Source organism: Pholis gunnellus, assembly GCF_910591455.1.
Source record: "Pholis gunnellus genome assembly, chromosome: 11".
In the NCBI taxonomy this organism is placed as follows: Eukaryota; Metazoa; Chordata; class Actinopteri; order Perciformes; family Pholidae; genus Pholis; species Pholis gunnellus.
The window spans coordinates 5,788,160-5,807,738 of NC_136538.1; the positions used below are offsets into that span (position 1 = coordinate 5,788,160).

The 19,579-nt window shown below is 44.1% G+C and overlaps 1 protein-coding gene across 3 annotated transcripts in view; it reads left to right on the plus strand.

Annotated features, from left to right (window-relative positions):
- Positions 1-19,579, plus strand: part of inpp5a (inositol polyphosphate-5-phosphatase A) — a 135,418-nt gene that overhangs the window by 31,681 nt on the left and 84,158 nt on the right. For all 3 annotated transcript variants that reach the window (XM_079168391.1, XM_079168390.1, XM_079168392.1), the window contains exons 2-4: positions 3,075-3,116; positions 14,380-14,480; positions 16,151-16,238. In XM_079168391.1, coding sequence (XP_079024517.1) covers positions 3,075-3,116; positions 14,380-14,480; positions 16,151-16,238 — 231 coding nt within the window. The remainder of the gene's footprint in view (positions 1-3,074; positions 3,117-14,379; positions 14,481-16,150; positions 16,239-19,579) is intronic.

The window sequence follows — 19,579 nt, forward strand, 5'->3', positions numbered from 1 at the left end:
TTTTACCTTTCTGCCTGTATAACCCCCCCCTTTTTCTAATTAAACTGCAAATTAACTTTCCGCAACTACAGATATAGACTCTGCTCGCCCTCCCTTCCCTTCCGCTATTAGACTGTCTCTCCGGCCCCCCCCCCCCCCCAACATCTGTTCATCAGAGACGGGGTCAACCTAAATCCGAGCTCTCCAGAAAGCCCCAGTTGAATTGCTACAGCAGGGAGCTGCTGTTGCTCTTTCCGCTCCACGTGGAGTTGATCTAGGACACCTACTCCCCAGATGAGTGACTCCAAACTAAGACTTGTTTGTTAAAACTGTCAGCGCTGCGGTTTAATTGCCTAATTTCCACTGTCACCCCTCCTGTCACCCCCTGCTGCAGGAGTCCACTTTGATTTCTTTAAAGAGATTCAATTCATCACACCCCGTGAGTGTCTTGTGTGACACACAGGAAACCTTTGAAAAATCAGAGCGCAGCTAACGGCGGTCCTGGGAGAAAGGACTGATGGAAAAAAAAGCTAAAAATATCCGCGCGATTCGTCAAGGGCTATGATTTTACTGGATGGTACCGTCACTGGGATCCCAGAGACACGCACAGAAACGTATATGGGTGCGCCATCTGCCACCAACGGCGTTGAGTCTGACCTGTAGATGCAGACTTGTGACCGCGTGTGACCATTAACAGGAGTACCAGGACGGTCAGGTGGCAACTCTCCTGGTCTGAACCTCTCTGTTCCTCTGTCTCCGTCTCGCTCTCATTTTCTCTCCCTCCATCCATGTGACTAATGACAAGGTCCAGTGCTTATGTCCTTATATAGACCTGTGCTCTGTCTGATCTGGCTGAGGCTGGGACCACGGTACACACACACACACACACACACACACACACACACACACACACACACACACACACACACACACTTGGTAAGTCTTGAGACATTTAGGTGCCCCTGCACGTGTCAATTTATATCAGGTATAAGATCTTAATCAGGTTCTTCACAGGAGTAAATTGTACTTTTTTTTCTTATTTTTTTCGAAAACACAATTCTGCCATTAATTGCCATTAATTTCTTTAATTTTGGGGAGCACACTTAAGGCGGGGGCACTCACTGTCAAGCCAATCCTGAATAGGATTTGGGCTTGATGACCAATCGGGAGTTGGATCTGGTCCGTTGCAGAGTGGGCCAAATGGCGTTAACAGTCAGCAGATAAAATCATATAGTGATTGACATGCAAAGATTATTATCCTAAGTCTTTCCTTGTTCTCATAAAGATACAAATAAACGTTGATTTGCAACTGACCTCAGCGACCGATGACATCACTCGTGTGTCTCCCATAGGAACGAAACCCGGTAAATAAACTGCTTTACCTGAAGGTTTGCTTTGTGCGGTAGTTCGCTCCCCTTTAATTGAACCTAGGTCCCGCCCCTTGAACGCAGACCGGCCAATCATAGTGTAGCAACAGCCAGTTCTGACGAGGGTCAAGTTTCGTTTCACATACAATGGTTTCAGATTGTCTTTATTTTTCGGCTGGATTTGTTTGACATCCTGGATACATCCTTCAAACGCATCTTGGTCTGCCTTTCTCTGAAATCACTTTTTTGTTTTTCCAAAATTTTTATATTTATTCAGGAAGTGCAGTTAGTGATCCATGGTAGCTCTGACAGCTTGACGGAGAAATGGGGGGGGGCGTGGCCTGGCAAAAGGTCAATTCCCTCTGTAGGCTATACACTCCATGTTTCCAATGAGTTACCATCCAGGATCTCACCCAAATTATATTTTAAAGTGCTGTTTACCTCTTTGGGAGCCACCTCGCTCTGTGAAGGTAAACTCCAGATTGATGGAGCTAGCCTGGTCATGTCTTATTTTGCGCCGCTCAGTGGCTCAACTGCCGACTCCTCTTCATCATTGAAAGGCTCGTCACTAGCCTCTCGACTGTCTTTTGGAGCTGGTAGCCATTTTTAATTAGCTACAATGTCGTTACATTTCTAAAATATCAAAATCGACAACTAATCGTGATGTGTCTACGTTACGCCTCCTTCTGTCCGATTGACGTCTAGTCCGATTCTTTGGGTCGGCGATGTCTTGCATCAATGAATTGGAGATCAACTGTTTATCAGGTTGATGTTGCTACTGACTTTACATCGTTATTCAAACGACAGTGAGACATTTTTAAGAGGTATCGACGTCGGTCACCAAGGTAGACGTATTGACCGTTATGCTTCAGCTCCTTTTTATCTGAAGAGGGTGATTGTGATCCTAAAAAACTCAAACAGTCATCGCACTTCATTTACATTCAAGGACAAATGCGTCTCGTTTGAAGTTACACCCGTTCATCTTCAACTACATCATGTGTGCAAGTCCAACGTCGGAGTGAAAGCTAGCGATGTTAACGTATTGCTTTGTTAAAATCATTTTTAGAAACGGTAGTCATGGCGACGGGGTATCTGGCTCGCTATTTAAGGATACAGCACCTACTTCTGTATTACATTGGGGCTTTGCTACAGATACCCACAGAGCTCGCACATCCCTTGTGTATTCTTATTATAGACTAGTTTTGTTAGGACAAACTTTCCAATACACACACACGCACACGCACACGCACACACACGCACAGAGCAGTTCATCAGACCTAGTTATCGACATAGGGAGATCTCTCCTTAAATGGTAGACTGCCCAGGGCCCTGTCTCCGTTTCCACTGCACAAATTAAATAGAGTCCAGGTCTAAGGGATAGCCTTTTAAAGTGGAGGAGGGAGAGAGAGAGAGAGAGAGAGAGAGCGAGAGAGAGAGAGCAAGCAAGCAAAAGAAGAGAAGACGAGGGTAGAGGCTTGGCGGTGCCCTGGAGAGTGTGATTCGTGACCCCGAGGGAAAGATGCTGTAATTAGAGGAAGGCAACTTCCTGTCAGTGGATGCATGGAGAACAACACGTGGTTGTACATATATTAGATAGATGTGCGAGTGTATATATAACTCCAATACTTCATAGAAATCCTTCATTGTTTGTCCGAGTTTAGACGTGAAAGATGACGGCAAAATATAGTCGACTACATCACTAACATCTCGCCTTTCTTCTCTTTCCAGCCCGAAAATCTGCAGAAGACATGGCTGAGGGAGTTTTACCAGGTAAGTGACGCAGCGCCCAGCCCGAAAATATGCAACGATGTCAGTCCAACCAGTTACATATCGGGGTCTGTCTCGTGATGCTCCACATGGCCAGTTCACAGCTGCCGAAATGGGAAGCTCCTACTTCAAATGATGGAGTTAAACGCATCGTTTACAGGATGTAGCGTTTGCTCCTGGAGTGTTAGTCACTCGGCTCGTAAAACGGTTACGGGACATGAACCACTGCAGGACGCGGCTACAGAGTGACGCCCGAGCTCCCGGCTGTGTAGACGGTATCGCAATGTGCTGACGGCAAACCTCAACATAAATGATTAACGTTTAAACACGTGATGAGTAAATTTGAAAAGTCATTGTTTGAATTTAATATGCTGGAATGTAATCAATACGTGGCATTGGAATATTATTTCACTTCTTCTTTTTTCTTAATACACACAAATTGAGTATATGCTGAAGGGACAATCCAGACTTAAAGGTGCAATGAGTATAATGCCGGCCACATTCTCTCCAAACAAATATCATTTCCCCTCCTGCCCACCCTCCTCCGCACCGATCGACACCTTTTCAGTCCCTCTACTACTGAGTCCATACAGTCTAAATCTACAGTCATCATCAGTTATTTAAAAAACGAACCAATTGCTAACCAACAGCAGGTCAAGAATACGCAAACTGCTGAAAATCCACAGGGACTCACTATCGCAGTGGTCTATCAATGCAAATAGAGGCTAATTGTCTCTCCTGAATATTCGTGGTGATTATTATTTTGTGTCGTATCACTAAAGGAGGCTTGTAATTGAGTGCAAAATAACAGATGTGATTAGACTGGACAGTTGGAATAACATTATTAGTTTCTCAGGGAGCTAATATGAATTTGAATACACTAATTTTTGGAGGAAATGTTTTTATTTCTCTAAAGGAAACCACTAAATTTAGGCAGCAGGTGACAATTCAAAACATAACAATATAATAATAAGTATATAATATAATAATGGAATATAATGTAGTGAAGTTATCAGGCATTCTGTATTGCTTTGAAATATGTGCGTTATGCATGATTTACTGCTCCATCCTCTCTTTTGGGGTCTTTTGTTTGGGGAAGCCTCTTTAAACGTGGCTACTCACCTCAATGATGCATTCATTCATTTTAATTAATTTATAAACTTTGTAAAATGTGTACTTGTTTTGGCAAGAATCCATGTTCAAAACACATCCCACATTTCTGTGTTCTCTGAGAAGTTGTAAAATTTAGAGAAAAAAAAGTTGTAATGTTACGAGAATAAAGTCACGATATTTCACGAAAAGAATCAACGTGCCCTAAAGTCTGCTGTGCTGTGCATTATGTTCTTGCTCTGCACTCTGCTGGTAAAGGTAGTGTTCCTTTCAGACCGTCTGACAGACTATTGGGACTCTCTGCACGAGACAAAGTTTATAAAAGCGGCTGTGCACTGCTCTTTAATCGGAGGAGGAAAACCGAAACCACTCCTGATCGGGCGTAAATCTAACCACTGTGTGGCTTTTTCTACATGCAGTTGTTAACTTCACTCACTTCTCCAAGTCTCAGCTCTGTGCGTTGTATGGTAGTTATATGGTTTGCAGAAATGCATGCTCGACAGATAGGAGCCCACGTTCCCGGTCGGAAAGGAGAAACACAAACTACTATTCTGAAAGACTTGGATGTCAACAGGATTTTAGATACGCGCACGTATCGCAACGCCGACCTTTCGAAGGAATGAAAGCCAGCTCGTTATTCAGAGTATGCAACGCTGCTGGTGAGCAGAAATATTACTGGGATGTTCATATGCTTTCCATGGAGCGTGGTTATATCTAGACCGTGGTCGGGCCTCCTGCCATGGCCCTGCTGACACCCACCGCTACTATCATCATCATTATTATTATTAGTCACATTACTATTACCGATACCATTCCTGCTCTCCTTATCATTATTATTCTATTATGGCCACTGCTGCTGTTATTATTAGCATTATTCTGCTTACTACTCTCACTATATGAATCATTTATGTCATGGCTCAGTGGATGTAGTATTGGCTCAGGCCCGGCACGTGTTTCTACAGCTTCCAGTGTTGTCATGGGACCGTGAACACAGCCCTTGAGGCTGGTGCACATGATGTTTCTTTTACAGTTGAAGCTCTGTAGATTAAGTCAAGTAAAGGAATGTGCTTCCTATTGCTACCAAAATCAAGTTGTAAACTGTGATGCACTTACTTTCTGATTATAGTTTAAATACATTTTTTTGTTTATTTATATTTTTTCAGAATAAACTGATTCAGTCTTCATTCAATCTTGCAGACTAACGTCGGGTTTAATCTGCCGTGATCTTATTCACCTTACTCTCACCCCTCTGAACGCACCGTTTCTTTCAGAAAGCAAAAGCTCGAGCTCAGTCATGTTTCATATCTTACCTCTTCATCTGCATAGGAACCCCTGACTAACCACAACTCTTTCCACTGGGGTGAGAGAAGTGAGGAAGCTAGAGCTCTCAACTGCTGTCTGAAAGTGACAGACACACACGCACACTGTTGTGCTATGATAAACAAAGTCTTTCGACACAACTCTGGTGTGGTTGTGCGTAGAAAAAGGTCAATTCAGTCTGCTAATACATTCTGCAAGGTTTTTTCATGAAAGTGCGCACATATTGGAGCAGTTCAAAATGAAAAGAAATGCATACTCATGCGTTTGTTCTGATAGTATTTCACAAAAATACATTATTGTTTCACAGGGGACGTGAATTATTTTGTTCTGACTTGACAATGTTGATACCGACCTATTGGCAACATCTTACAGAGTGGGCATTTGCCATCACCACAACTGGACCCATCAAAGAAATGGCGCTAATGCTAGCTAGCAACCATTCCTTTTGTGTAATGTGGGGTGAACACACCACTGTGAGTGAGGGGCAGCTGTCGATGACTCAGCAAGTGTTGAATTACCATGAACAAAAAGTATTATCCAGTGGGATGATCAGTGCTAGCGTTGGCAAGCTAAGCGATATAGCTTCGACTTCCTGAGTGGAAGCTAGCTAGCCTAACTTAGCTTGCTAGGTTCCACTTTCCTGAGTGTAATATAAACATAGTGGCCTATGTTGTAAATGCTTAGTGTGCTAATGCTAAGTGTGCTGATTGTCCTCTGTGTTTTTAGGCTCCAGGACTGTAACATTCTCCAGTAAATGTCAGTAAACCGCTGCATTGGGAAATGCCCGCCCAGAGGCCTGAAGCTCTGTTTCCCACAATTTGATCCCCTTTAGAAAAAAAAAAAATAATCTTCACAAAAGTATTATTATAGTTTTAATTTCCTTACACAGAAAGTGAAAATAATTCAAATGTCAGTCCACCAATGTCACCTCACCAGTCAAAGTCAAACGTGGCAGCACTTTATAAATGAACAGAGGGGAATGACACAAAAAGGAAAGCCTGAATTCATACAAAACAAGACACCCAAGGAGAGACGGAGTGAAATCAGCTGTATCCCCGAATTCATCAGTGTAGACGAGCAATCCTTAGAGCGTTACTCAGCGCCGCTGTCGGGCTAAATAGCCCTGTATTGATTTGTGCATCGGTGATAGCGGCGTGCCAGTGCCAACAAAGGGGCATTAGAGCCATGAATGTCTGTAGCCTGATGATGTAGCGGCCATGTCTCGGCAGGCCAAACGGGACCACGATCCCACATGAGGTTCACATGCGGTCAACGACACTAAGTCAGAGCTTTTTCTTTTTTTCCCGAAAGGGAGTATAAATCCATCATTTTCCCTCTGAAACAAAGCGCTTGGGGTGATTTCCTCATCAGGAAGCTGTTTGACTTACAGCACTTTTTCCAGCTGCAGCCTCATCGTGATCAAGTATCCTGGAGTAACTGCATGTGACCCAGACATTCATTTTCCAGTGACACCACACCCACCGAACATGGGAGCTTATTGGCAAATGAATTTATAGCTGTGTGCAGTGTAGTAAGAACTGCAGAAGGGGAAGTGTTCAGTGAAAGGTAATGCAATGGAAGATGAAAACAACACTTCCGTGGGCATAGCTGGTATACATTACACAGCACCAGTGAGGTAAGGATGTGCTGTATAAACATCCAGAGGACTTGGATTCACTCTGACAGAGAGGGTTTCCATTTCTAGGGTGTTATGTTATCGTGTTTCTCTACAATTCATTCATAATGTATGTTTAATGTTTGGTTTTTTTGTGTTTCTTTTGGAAGAAATGTGTTTCTGTGAGCAAACACACTTTTTGTAAGTGTTCCTTATTTAAATGCTGGAGCTTTTCAATGCAGAGAAGTGAGTGATATTTCAGTGCGCTCAATGTCTGTGTAAATGCAGGCAGGTCGCATCAATCCAACATGAAGAGTCGCTCCCGTTGGCTCTTGGTGACGTTATTTGGGCATTGTTACGCATAAAAGTAAAGGATCTTCACTTCTTTAGTCACAAGATGATTCATCCACTGTTTCTGCAACAGTGGTAGTGAACTAACTGTAAAAAAAACAAACAACATTGTTCGTTCAGACCAGTATGTAAACCAAGTAAATAAAACGACACCTCAAACCCTTTTTGAGGAAACAGTCTTATTTACTATTCCCAGGAAACACCGGTCCATTGGTTGTGACATAAGATATTCCAGACTCACCCTGAACACACACACACACACACTGCCTGACTGTTGTCATTCTGTTCAGCCTCTAGCGTGGGCAAGAATACTTTGTCACATAGTCAAATATTGTCGCAAGAACATAAAGATTTATACCTCTAGTCTGAGGTCATGTACCTCTGAACTCTGTATTTCACTGCAGTGCATCCGCAGTCGAATGCTCCTTGTCTGTAAAGGATTTCCTCACGTGGGAGTCACATATTTTTCCTCATAAAGCCTGAATACAAATCACACTGATTAAATGTGATGCAGGACTAATAAAGTAAGAAGCCAGTACTGAATGCATGATTCGGTTTCATGGTAATTGGTAGACCAAACAGGTTCCATTAAGTCCTTTTTATGTCAACTCAACAGCGGTTATGTTGCTAAGAGCTGAAACATATTGTGGTTTGCCTCATGACTCCAATTTTCTGTCACTCAACAGAAAAAGTAAATTTAGCTAGAAGTTTGTGTAAAGTGGGATTTACAAGAGCAACCAAATCCTGCATGAGGAATCCCACACGGTCCTGCTCAGGTTACACCGTCGATCCTGCTGAGATGGAGTTCCAATACGATACTCAGATGTTGCTAACTAGTACAGCTACACAGTGTACCTACATTAGGCCTACCCTAAAGTTGAAATGTCAATTATTTTCACTTGTTTTGTAATAATACTGCTGCAGCCATTGTGCTTAATTTTCCATTTTTTCAAGAGATAAAACGGATTGAGGGATTTTAATTCTGTTACACGGACTAATACATGGCCCGGTAAAGAAAGAAGTCAAGTATTACAGTCATAAAGAAACGAAGGTTGACTATTCTGTTAACAATTTGATTTGGCAGCAACATTTTTAAGACCTCCTATTTCTAAAGCATATAAAAGCGACGTGGCCTTCTTTGTATAATCCCTAGACGTGACTCAGCATGTGGGCGGTGCCCACTGAGCGGTTACATTTGCCTTCCCCTTGGAAAATGAAAGCTAGCAAGCTAGGCTAACTAGCTTACATCAGAAAGTGGAAGACCGTTAGCCTTGCTTGCCAACGTTAGTGCCGATTCAGACTAGACATTTTTGTTTTCGTTCATTTTACATTTCATCATCTGCCGAGTCGCACTCCTTAGTATTGCGTTGTTTGTCCCACGTTGGAGAAAGTAGGGGGTCCAGCTAGCTTTAGCTAGTCTTTCTTTCATGGGTGGCGAATAACCACACTGTCAAAACGTACAGCGACAGGTAGTCCTGTAACCTCGGCAGTCTGATTAAAGTCGTGACCCGATGTATCGCATCTGCAGAGCCGTGGAGTAACGTAGGGAGCGCTTAAATCACAATTTATTAGTTTCTTCTTCTTCTTAGTTCTGTATTTTGCCCTATAGTGTCTTCTACAGTAGAGAGAGGAATGTCTGTCTGAAGGTCATCTTGTCCTAACCACGAGCGAGACACACGTTTGGCCTGCTGATTGGTAACTTCAAACAAATCTGAGTCGCTTTAGACTCGGTCCAACCAATAAAAAGAAACTACAAAAATCTCCCTCAATTGGCTCCGATAGCGATCTCTAAAACTGGTTTGGAACATTCATTTTTATCTCCCACTTAGTCTCACAACAACGAATCTAAATCACAAAGGGGCCCGATTACGCCGTCAAGATTTTCACCTCATTTGAGAACGTACGGCTGGTCACGGAAGTCAGAAGACACAGACGAGCAAACATCTGCTCAGCTGCCGGTCTCCGTCAACTTCGCTCCACTCTTCTGTGTAATTACTGCTGACGCTGGCGAGCCAATACATGTCTATTGCCAGGCCATTCCAGCCGCTGTGTTTTGTTGTAAGCACTGAGGTTATTGGATATCGTCAGCATAGAGCGTGTGTGTGTGTAGTGAGAAAGAGGGGAAAGAAAAGCATGCATGGAGAGAGAGAGGGGGGAGAGAGGGGGGGAGAGGTGAGGTGTGCCCCTGAGCGAACCAGGCAGGCCTGTAGCCTCATGCCAGCTCCGCGCTGCTGCCGGCTGACGTCACGGAAAGAGGCATCAGACTCTGAACTCCGACCAGGGCCGTCGACCGGAGTAGAACCACAACAGTCGGCCGCGCCACCCTCCGCTCGCACAATACACTCACTGTTGTCCCCTCCGGTCAGGGAACTCTTTAAGAGCTATGATTTGTGTCTTGCTTGGAAAAATAGGAGCGCATTGTTTGTTTTAATTAAGTACGGTGTCACGGCTTCTGCTTTCAGTTTGACCTGGCAACAATCCAAAGGCCATTTCACACAGAAAAAAAAGTTTGGTCTCACACCCGGTAAATCCAATCAGTGCTTATCTTATCACATAGGAGGGAAACATTGAAGAAAACTTGATGTTCACACTGTAGCACTGCTGCGTGCCTCGCAACAGAGTGCATTCCAGGCTCAACTGTTGCCGACTTAACCGGCTTGAAAGGAAAGATCTGTCTCTCTTTTCTTTTTTATGCGTCAAAGCGAATCATCCCCAAGTTCCACAGCAGCATCCTGGGTAGTATTAACAATAAAAGCTGTTAAACTGGCTCTCGCGGAGGTGCGACTGCGAGCGAGTCGGTGCCTGCACGTGTCCATACGTCAGCGGGTGTTCCAGCGCAGTCTGCAGCTTCAGGGAATTCCTTAAAGGAAATAAAGATTATTTATTTCTACGACACACCTTGGTCACAGTCCATTGGCGTGTCTGTACCGGCTACTGCAAAACCAGATAACCGTGCTCCACTCTCTTTCTCCTGTTTTGATCAGACTGCACTCTTTGGCAGGTGCTGCGTTTGTTAGTTGTGCACCAACATATTTGTAATTGTAAGTCTCCTTTTCCTGATCTTCATCGTTTACAGGGATCTACCTCTCCATGTTTGCTCTTCGGGGCGTGGAGGAGCAGATATCGCCATCTGGCAGTCAGCACTTACTCATACATGTAAAACAAAGTTTCGTGCGATTACTCATACAGCTTTTCCTTTTATATGCTCTTAAGCGCTGCGAATATTTGAGACGGCTAATTACAGGAAAAAGTGCAGAAACATCTGGCAGGCTTCGTTACAGTTAAAGGGAGAGTTATTTTTGACTTCTCCCACTGCAAAAAAGAAAATATGAGTTCTTGATTTTGGAGTGAACTGTCCCTTTAACTACCACTATTTGGGAGGCACATTGTACATGCAGTGACTAAGGCTTTTTTTCATCAGCCTTTGCTTCTTGTTTCCTCACTTCTCCTGCCAGTAAGTCCGATCAAATCCCCGGTCTCAGGATACCCAAGTCATTTACACATAAGCAAAGCAGGGCCATTTGCCTGCTCCACATGTTTGCAATAGACTGGGTTGAATGGGAATCCAGTTTTGCTGCTGCAGTATAAATGGCGATTTGCATTGCGCCGCACTTAATTGAATAATCCCACAGCCAATTTGAATTGGAAACTTCTCCCACAAAGCTTTGTTGTACGTCAGCTCACAAACTCCTCTCATCCCTGTGATTATATCCCACCTCCAAATAGGAGCCATGAAATAGGACTCAGGGTCTCCTGATTAGTCCTCTTCAAAGACCCTCTCTAGTCTACTAGATGGTATCTGGTGCACAGTGCCGCTTTTGACCTCCATACTAGTTTAAGATAAAGATGAAACCGACTGTAAAAACACATTATATTCTATACAAGTTGTCAGGACTTGAAATATCAATTATCAGCGTTAAAAAAAAAACTGTTTGTCTACAAAGTGGGAAAGTTCTGTTGATATGTGGTCTTTAGTTATGGAAGCATTTTAGAAACATAATGCATTAGGGGACTAAATGTCCAGTGATCATTCACTGAGCTCATCAAATCGAGTTCTTTAGAAACATTGTTAGCTTATTAGAACACTTCCCAGCATGCTTTGTATTTGGGTGGAAATTCTACGGAAAGCCTTCTTTGTACTCATTTGTCTTCAGTTCTTCCACTTGAACTGATATTTCAAATACTGTAACTTACACGTTAACAGACACTTCAACTGTATTCATCACTTACTTTTCAACTGACAACTCAAGTGTTCATCCTGCTCTTCACTGACTTTGCAACTACATCAACAGACACTTCGACTGCTTTCACCATTTACACATCAACAGACACTTCGACTGCTTTCACTAAATCAACTAAAATATGATTTCAAACTTTCATTGCTGGGCTCTTCCAAACAATTCAATGAAAAAAACAATATATTCTTTTTGATAAAAAGAATAATAGATCTCCTGTTGGTAGTCTGGTTGCTGGTCAAAGATGCTGTGCAGCTTGTCACTAAAATGAGAAAAGCTGGTTCACCTTTAAGAGAGCCTAGGCCCAAGATGTCGCTAACTTCGGGGCTAACCGTTTCACTTTAATCAACAGGTAGCAAGCAAAACGCGGGAGCTTGGCTTGTGTCTTGAGGAGTTGTAGCATTTATTTTAAGATAAATAAACTGTACACTCGGTGCACTGCTACGTTCACAGCTATAACGTTACCAATGACCTCATACTCCCCGTCACGCTTTGACTGACACTTCAAACCCTGTCAGGTCTTCAGCTTTGAACATAAAAGAAACGTCTCCGTCTCCTCTAGGTAACAACCATCACTTGTTTTGCACAATTGACTACGTTACGACTGCTTTCAGTGTTTCCAACTCATCTCACACTTCAACTGATATCTTGTTTCAGTTTGTGCGCTTGATCTGTCAATAATTTCTTCAGGAATTCCCTTTCACTGAAACTTCCTGGCTCATTTATCACGTACTCTTAGACTGACACTTCAACTCCTTTCAGCACTTCACTTCAACTGATGATTACACTTTAGTTGGCACTTCAACTTACACCTCTACACTTGTAGCACTCCTTGTAGTGTTTTTTTTATCATATGCTTCCACTCAGAGTACAACATTTTCAGCAGCGAGGACACTTATAGTTTATTCACAAATGAGCCTTTTCTAGTTTAAGGAATGATACAGTTTTTGTTTATGTTTATTAGTTATTTCGCATGACGTGTCACAGGGCCTTCTCTCTGATCGACAATATAACCACAATGAAGACCAGAACACAACATGATGAATACGTAACCAGGAGGCATAACTCCTTCCATTGGAATCTCAAATGTTAAGAATCAGGTCATGGTAAGAGAGAGAGAGCTTGAGAGAGAGAGAGAGGGACGATGAGAGGACACATCTCCATCTGAAACAGCGTCTGACATCCTGGTGAGGTTGAGAAACGGTCCCATATGGCAGCACTCTCTCTGTTAGTCATGTCAGCACGACCAGACAGGCTTTTTTTCTTCTTAGCACTGCCATGGCAACTGTCCCAGTCTGAGGGCTGTTTAGACAGGGCACTACTGTTGTCGCCCGTCGTAAAATCACCCTTTATGGATCTGATATTTGACAAGTCAATATTCCGGTCCCTGCGCGACTCAAAAAGTCAACAGAATCTCTTGTTAACGGTGGTGCCGGTTTTAATTGGACACTGGTCACCGGGCTTGCTCTTTCCCAGAGTAAAGTAAGGTCACCGGTTGATGCTGTTTGGATTTGGGCTGATAGCACTGGCCATTCTACTAATGAAATTTACCTCCTGGATGCTGTCTGTTTGCCAACGTAGCCCTGAATTTACAGCCTGGAAAGATAAATAGAATGCAGTCGATTAACGCAGGCACGTGCACACACACATTCACGTCCCACTAACGTCTGACATTAGTTGCAGGCTCCTTGAGAGTGTGACCTTTTCCACTGTGAGTTGATAGGTCCACTAATCTCTCCCAAGTTTGAGACGCTGTAGGTCCCGGCTCTTTGGGTCGCCGGGCTAAGTGACAAGCCATAGGTTGATGGAAAATCCATAGTGTTATTGCCATACATTACTTTTTATTTGATTGGGCCGCGCATGTGAGCGCAATGCAGCGGCCGAGGTGGAGGTGCCGGCCTGAGTAGCTGGGTGCTCCATTCGGGCCCTGGGACCATTTGTCGCCCCACCCCCTCGTGACACTGATGTATGCGTCTCTCTCTGCCTACCGTCCACGCGGGCGCGGCCTCCTGTGTGAGTGCTCGTGAGTGCTGTAAATCACTCCGCGGTATTGATTTTTCCATTAGAGGTCAACCGCCCCGAACACCTCTGACAGGGTGCTCACAAACACCTTCGCTGCGCACGCGAGGGGGGAAAGGCTGAAGGAGGGCGACGCGAGGTCACGTGACTCACGCCAGAACCTTTCCCCCCCCCTCTAAAACAGCCTGTATTTGCCTACATTCTAATAACCGCGTCCTGACATATTCCCGCTGTATCGGGAGCGATGTGTTCAGCGCGAGCACGCCGCTGTACACTCACGCTGCGGGCGCACCCCCCCCCCCCCCTCTTTCTGGTGGATGGAAGAAGGGGGCCGACTCGCGGAACAAGCTCACTAAGTGCCTTATGCCTACATTAGCTAGGCACTTTGTCTTGTGTAAATACGGTAGCATGTCACAGAGTTGATTTGTCGGGGCCCAGGGGCTGAGCTTGTTTAGGTTTCACCCTCGACCGAACGGCCTGAGATTTGTGTATCTTGCCGTAGCGTCGTTCTCAGATGCTGTGGCTGCACTTGCACTGAAAAATAAAAATACAGTAGCACTGTTGGGCTCTTTTTAACCTGTGTGTTTGTGTGTCTCCCCCCTCTCTTCCATTACAGACGGTACAGTCGCACAAGCCGCACTTCTTGGCGGTGCACTGCCAGGAGGTGGGCGGGAAGAACTACGAGGCATCCATGTCCCACGTGGACACTTTTGTCAAGTAAGTATTGCGCTCGCGGTGTGCCTAATTGTTGTGATTGTAATGGTAAGTAGATGAGGAACACCCCCCCCCCCCCATGTGGAACGTGCAGGGGTAGTTTAAAACCCGGCGGACTGCTCCCCCCACTGGTCGCATCACGGATGTACGTCACAGGCAGACACTACAGACAGAAACTCTGCTTTTCATGCACCGGTCAATATTGGGGGTATTTTGCCTCTATAACATGACTTCTTTCAGACTAATGGAAAGAAAACATCCACAATACACAATGCTTTATGCAGCGGAGTTATTCACACTTCTTAACAGTATTTGGCGTTAATGCCTTGTACTGCTAATATACACCTGCCATTTCACAGTATAGAAAACAAAGTTTGTTTTCACATGCTAATTGGCGACACCGACTACATGAGATATGGATTTTCTTACATTGAAGACAAAAGAGGGCAAAAACCTCAGTGTGTTTTGTGCAGCAAGGTTCTGGCACAAGAAAGCATGAAGCCGTTTTATTCGTTACGTGAAACGTGTGGGACTTAGACTGACAGGAACAATTCCTCTGCACAAGAGAGCTCCCTACCACAACGACTGCAGAGGACATTTTCAGCTCAGGTTCAAACTGCACCATCTTTTCATTAAATACATTTGAGAAGTTGAAAATTTGGGTCGCGGCTTGTCATTAGGGGGTGATGGTGGGTCCCGCAGCCAGACCAGTTGAGAACCACTGCATTAGATGATGCCTCATTTGCATATTTAAAGATACCATTTCAGAAAACATGTAGAAAACAAGGCGACTGTGGCTCAGTGGTAGAGCAGGGTCGTCTTTCAATCAGAGGATCGGTGGTTCGATCCCCGGCTCCGCTAGTCCATACTAAGACTGAAGTGGTATGAATGAGTAAATAGGCCTGATGGGCAGGTGGCACCTTGCATGGTAGTGTCTTAAAATGGATCTAATTTTACAATCCATATCTTGAAAGTTGTTTTCTCTAAATCGTTTTTTCTCAGACTCTGAGCCACGTTTACGTCACCAAACTTTCCAATTTTGTTCCTATCTATATTCTGAAGGTTACCACAGAGGGGCTTGTTCATATAGCATTCATCGCCTGATTTATGCAACATTTTGTTCCTAAAAACATGAAGAAAATGATTTTTTTTTTAATCGCTGTTAACGGTATTTTGTGATGCAAAGAGAGATCCAAAGTCCCCTCTGTAAGAACCTTTTGACTCTAATTTGTGAAAACTAAGTGAAACAAGAATTTTGAACCTGTCTTCATCCAATGGTCAGGTTTTGAAATGTATGCAAATGATCACATATTTAATAAGATAACGCATCATTTGCATATATAAACATACAATTTCCGAAAACTTGTAACACAGAAAAACAACGGTCTCAATTTATGTAATCAATTGGGGAAGTTTCATGCGGATACCTATTAGTTTAATTATTCTTACCTGCAGTGAATGTGTCTTCAGAATATTTTAAATGTGGTTCAACTGGAAGGTGCTTTCAGATCTATTGGACATTTCCTGATATATATCTGTGTGTGTGTGTGTGTGTGTGTGTGTGTGTGTGTGTGTGTGTGTGTGTGTGTGTGTGTGTGTGTGTGTGTGTGTGTGTGTGTGTGTGTGTGTGTGTGTGTGTGTGTGTGTGTGTGTGCGTGCCCTCTGTCCATCAGAGAGCTGCTGTCCAGTGACGCCATGAGGGAGTACAGCAGAGCCCGCGTCTACCTCGACGAGAACTACAAGTCCCAGGAGCATTTCACGGTAAGCGCCGTCCGATTCGTTGGTGGTGCCTATGAGTCCTTTACACACATTTAATACATTTAGAACAACATGAAAAACCACCGTATTCTCTCAGAAGGTGTAAAACGGACAGTAGGCTTTAAACATTGTTCAAAAGTCTGACAGGACATATTTCTACTATTAAACTTTCATGCTAAGGCGTACTTTCTCTTTACACTTCTCTGAATTCTCTTAACAACCGAACATCTCAGTCAGTGACATGTGTCGTCACACGAGTCATTTTGTGATCGCAGCTCTTAAATTCTCACGCCGCGTTGTGATTTTATCTCGTGGTTGAAAAGGAAACCTTCGTGCGTGCACGTTAGGTGTGAAAATACGGCCAAAGAAAACGTTGAGCAGTTTGGAATGAGCTCATTTCTAGAGGTCGGTGTGAACTAAGACGGACTACAAACTCATGAGCTGCAGACCTGCAGTGGAGCTTGATGCACAGAAAAAGTTCATGTATAAATACTTCACGGGATCTACTCTATTGTGCATAGAGAGGCTTGAACCCAGCTTCACATGCCTGCACTGATATTTCCCTCCGTGTGTAGTAACAGCAGATGGACACGAGGTGGCAGCAGACACTCAGAAACAATGTGGCCGTCAGAGCTTTGGTTGAAACTTTTTCAAATGTGGGACTGCTTTACTTATTGATCATCAGGACTTATGAGCACATCATTGGGTTCCTTAGCATTAGCTTTAGTCTGAATACAGGTAATCATCAGAGGAATGGATTCACAGGATAAACTGACACTGGCCTTAGTAATAGAAAGAAAAGTCTCAGTCGATTAACCGCTCGTTTTGGTCTCAGTCGACTAAGATTTCTTTCGCCGATCACTCTTGTTTTCATGCTGAATGACTTATATCCCAGGAACTGATGAACACATAACAAAAGTTATGAAGTGGTGCTGAGTCTGGGAGAAGGTGTCCCACCGTCTTCTGATATATTCACATTATTACAGCATCATCTTTATATATTTGTATCTGCGTCTTCTGACACGTGGCTGTGTGAGGAGTTAAACCTCGGTGACAGACCCTTTTCATTCACCCCCTTGTTCCCCAGCTGGGTGCATGTCTGGTGTTTGGCCACTTGGTGGAGACAGACACTCAGACAGCAGCAGAGGTTCTTCATCTCTGTTGTGTATCATCCACCGCTTGAGAGGAAACAAGTTTCATGTCCGACGCTTAATTGACAGACTACAGGTTTATCACGCGATCATGTCTGCTTTCCCAGGAGATTATGTGGTTTAAAAAAAACAACTAAAAAAACACTCCACTGTAATAACACACGGGGGGGAAAAAAAGGTCCAGATGAGGACTTCGATCACGGAGTTGCTCGGCGTCTCCTCGGTTCTCCTCCACGCCACGCTGCGCCTCCGCAAACGCTCATAAATCACAGCCACCGCCGAGTCGCACTTGCTCTTTTCAAAAGAATATTACAAACACTGGCCTTTTGGGGGGGGCAAAAAAAAATAATCATCTGCCGCTTCACATAAGTGCCGCTAATATCCCCGGCACCGCGAGCGGCTTATTTAATGGTGTTTGTCTACAGATTAACCTTCTTTTTTCATTGGGATGGAGACGGCAGCTTGTGCGTCTCTGAAATGTGATTTCTATGATGCTGAAACCGGAGAACAGTAAACACGTTAGACTCTCACACAGGGCTTGCCATTTAGCTCTGGTGACATCACCCATATTTGTTTTTGTCAATCTTCGACCCCCCCCCCCCCACCCACCCCACACACACACACACACACACACACACACACACACACACGCACACGCACACGCGCACGCGCACACACACACACACTGTGCTCTGGGGATAATTGTTTGTTGTCCCCGCCCCCCGCCTGTCAATTCTCAGATAATGTAAGTAGGGAGACTTTCCTGCGTAGCAATGTAGCGAGTGTATACACGAGAGTGTTTGAACTGCAGCTCTGTGTCAGTGGAAGAGAGGGACGTGATTGATAACGTTCATTTGTCAATGAATGGAAGGCTTCTGTTTACCGCTGTGATTGCAGTCGGGGGGGAGAAACAAGTTGATCGATTTAAAGCGATCCACAGGAAACTTGAGCAGCAACTTTTTAAGCCGGTTCACTGGTTCCAACGTCTCAGGTGTGAATATCTGCCGGCTCTCTTCGTCTTCTACGGTGGCTCCTTGAGTCTGTTCGGACAAAACAAGCAATTTCAACGTCATTTGGGGCTCAATTTTGGAAATTGTGGTCGCTGTTTTGAATTGAGAAAATCTTCTGCATATTTGGTGATGTTAATAATCATTAGTTGAAGCCCTAACTGCTCAAATCTTATTTCTTTCTTTTTTTTTTGTTTTCAAAAAGTGATCTGCATAAAAACAAGCACATAAAACGTCTGACCCTAAAACAAACCAACAAAGAAGTGTGTGTGTGTGTGTGTGTGTGTGTGTGTGTGTGTGTGTGTGTGTGTGTGTGTGTGTGTGTGTGTGTGTGTGTGTGTGTGTGTGTGTGTGTGTGTGTGTGTGTGTGTGTGTGTGTGTGTGTGTGTGTGTGTTGATGGATCGGTTTTCAGTGAGAAAGATGTAGAAGGGGGAGAGATTGCAAAAAAATGACAGTATTGAGTAGAAGAAGATGGAAAGAGAAATATGAAAATAACTAAAATAATACATGAATGGATAAATAAATAGATAAATGAATAACATAACTATTTAACAAATGGACTTTGATGTCTTTTAATGGCGTTATGGCAAATACCAAGTACTGTAGAAATGGATAAACCTGATCCCCGTCCAGCTGTAGAGGTTTTAGAACCAGCTGAAACATTTATTTATCCCGGAAGGTGGCTCTGAAATCAACTTTAGTGTCATTTGTTGAGCAAAAACATGAAATCTTTTGCACAATCAGACAGATTTCCTGCCAAAACCCAAAATGCAGAAACATAAAAGACAGTGTGGAGGCTGAAGGAGCAGTGTTCCTGTCTCTTCACTGCATCTTGATTTACTCAAATGAAACCCCATCAACGTCCTGGTGTCAAAAAACGGCACACATGCAACACCTCAGCGCTGAATGTGAGCGATGAGGAGTCCAGGCCGGCCTCCTCTCTTCCTCTCTTCCTCTCTCCTCTCTCCTCCTCCTCCTCCCAGAGGAAGGCCGGCAGTGGGAAGAGCTTTGACTGACACGTCGCCCCTGCGGCTGAGCCCCGGGTCCTGGTGTTTTACAGCCCCGTTAAGGTATACAGCAGGTAAAATGTCAATTAGGAAGGCCCGCCCTGATAGCCCAACTCCCAATCCACATGTTCTCGGACATTAATATTCATCGCGGGACCCCCCCGGAGCCGCAGGACCG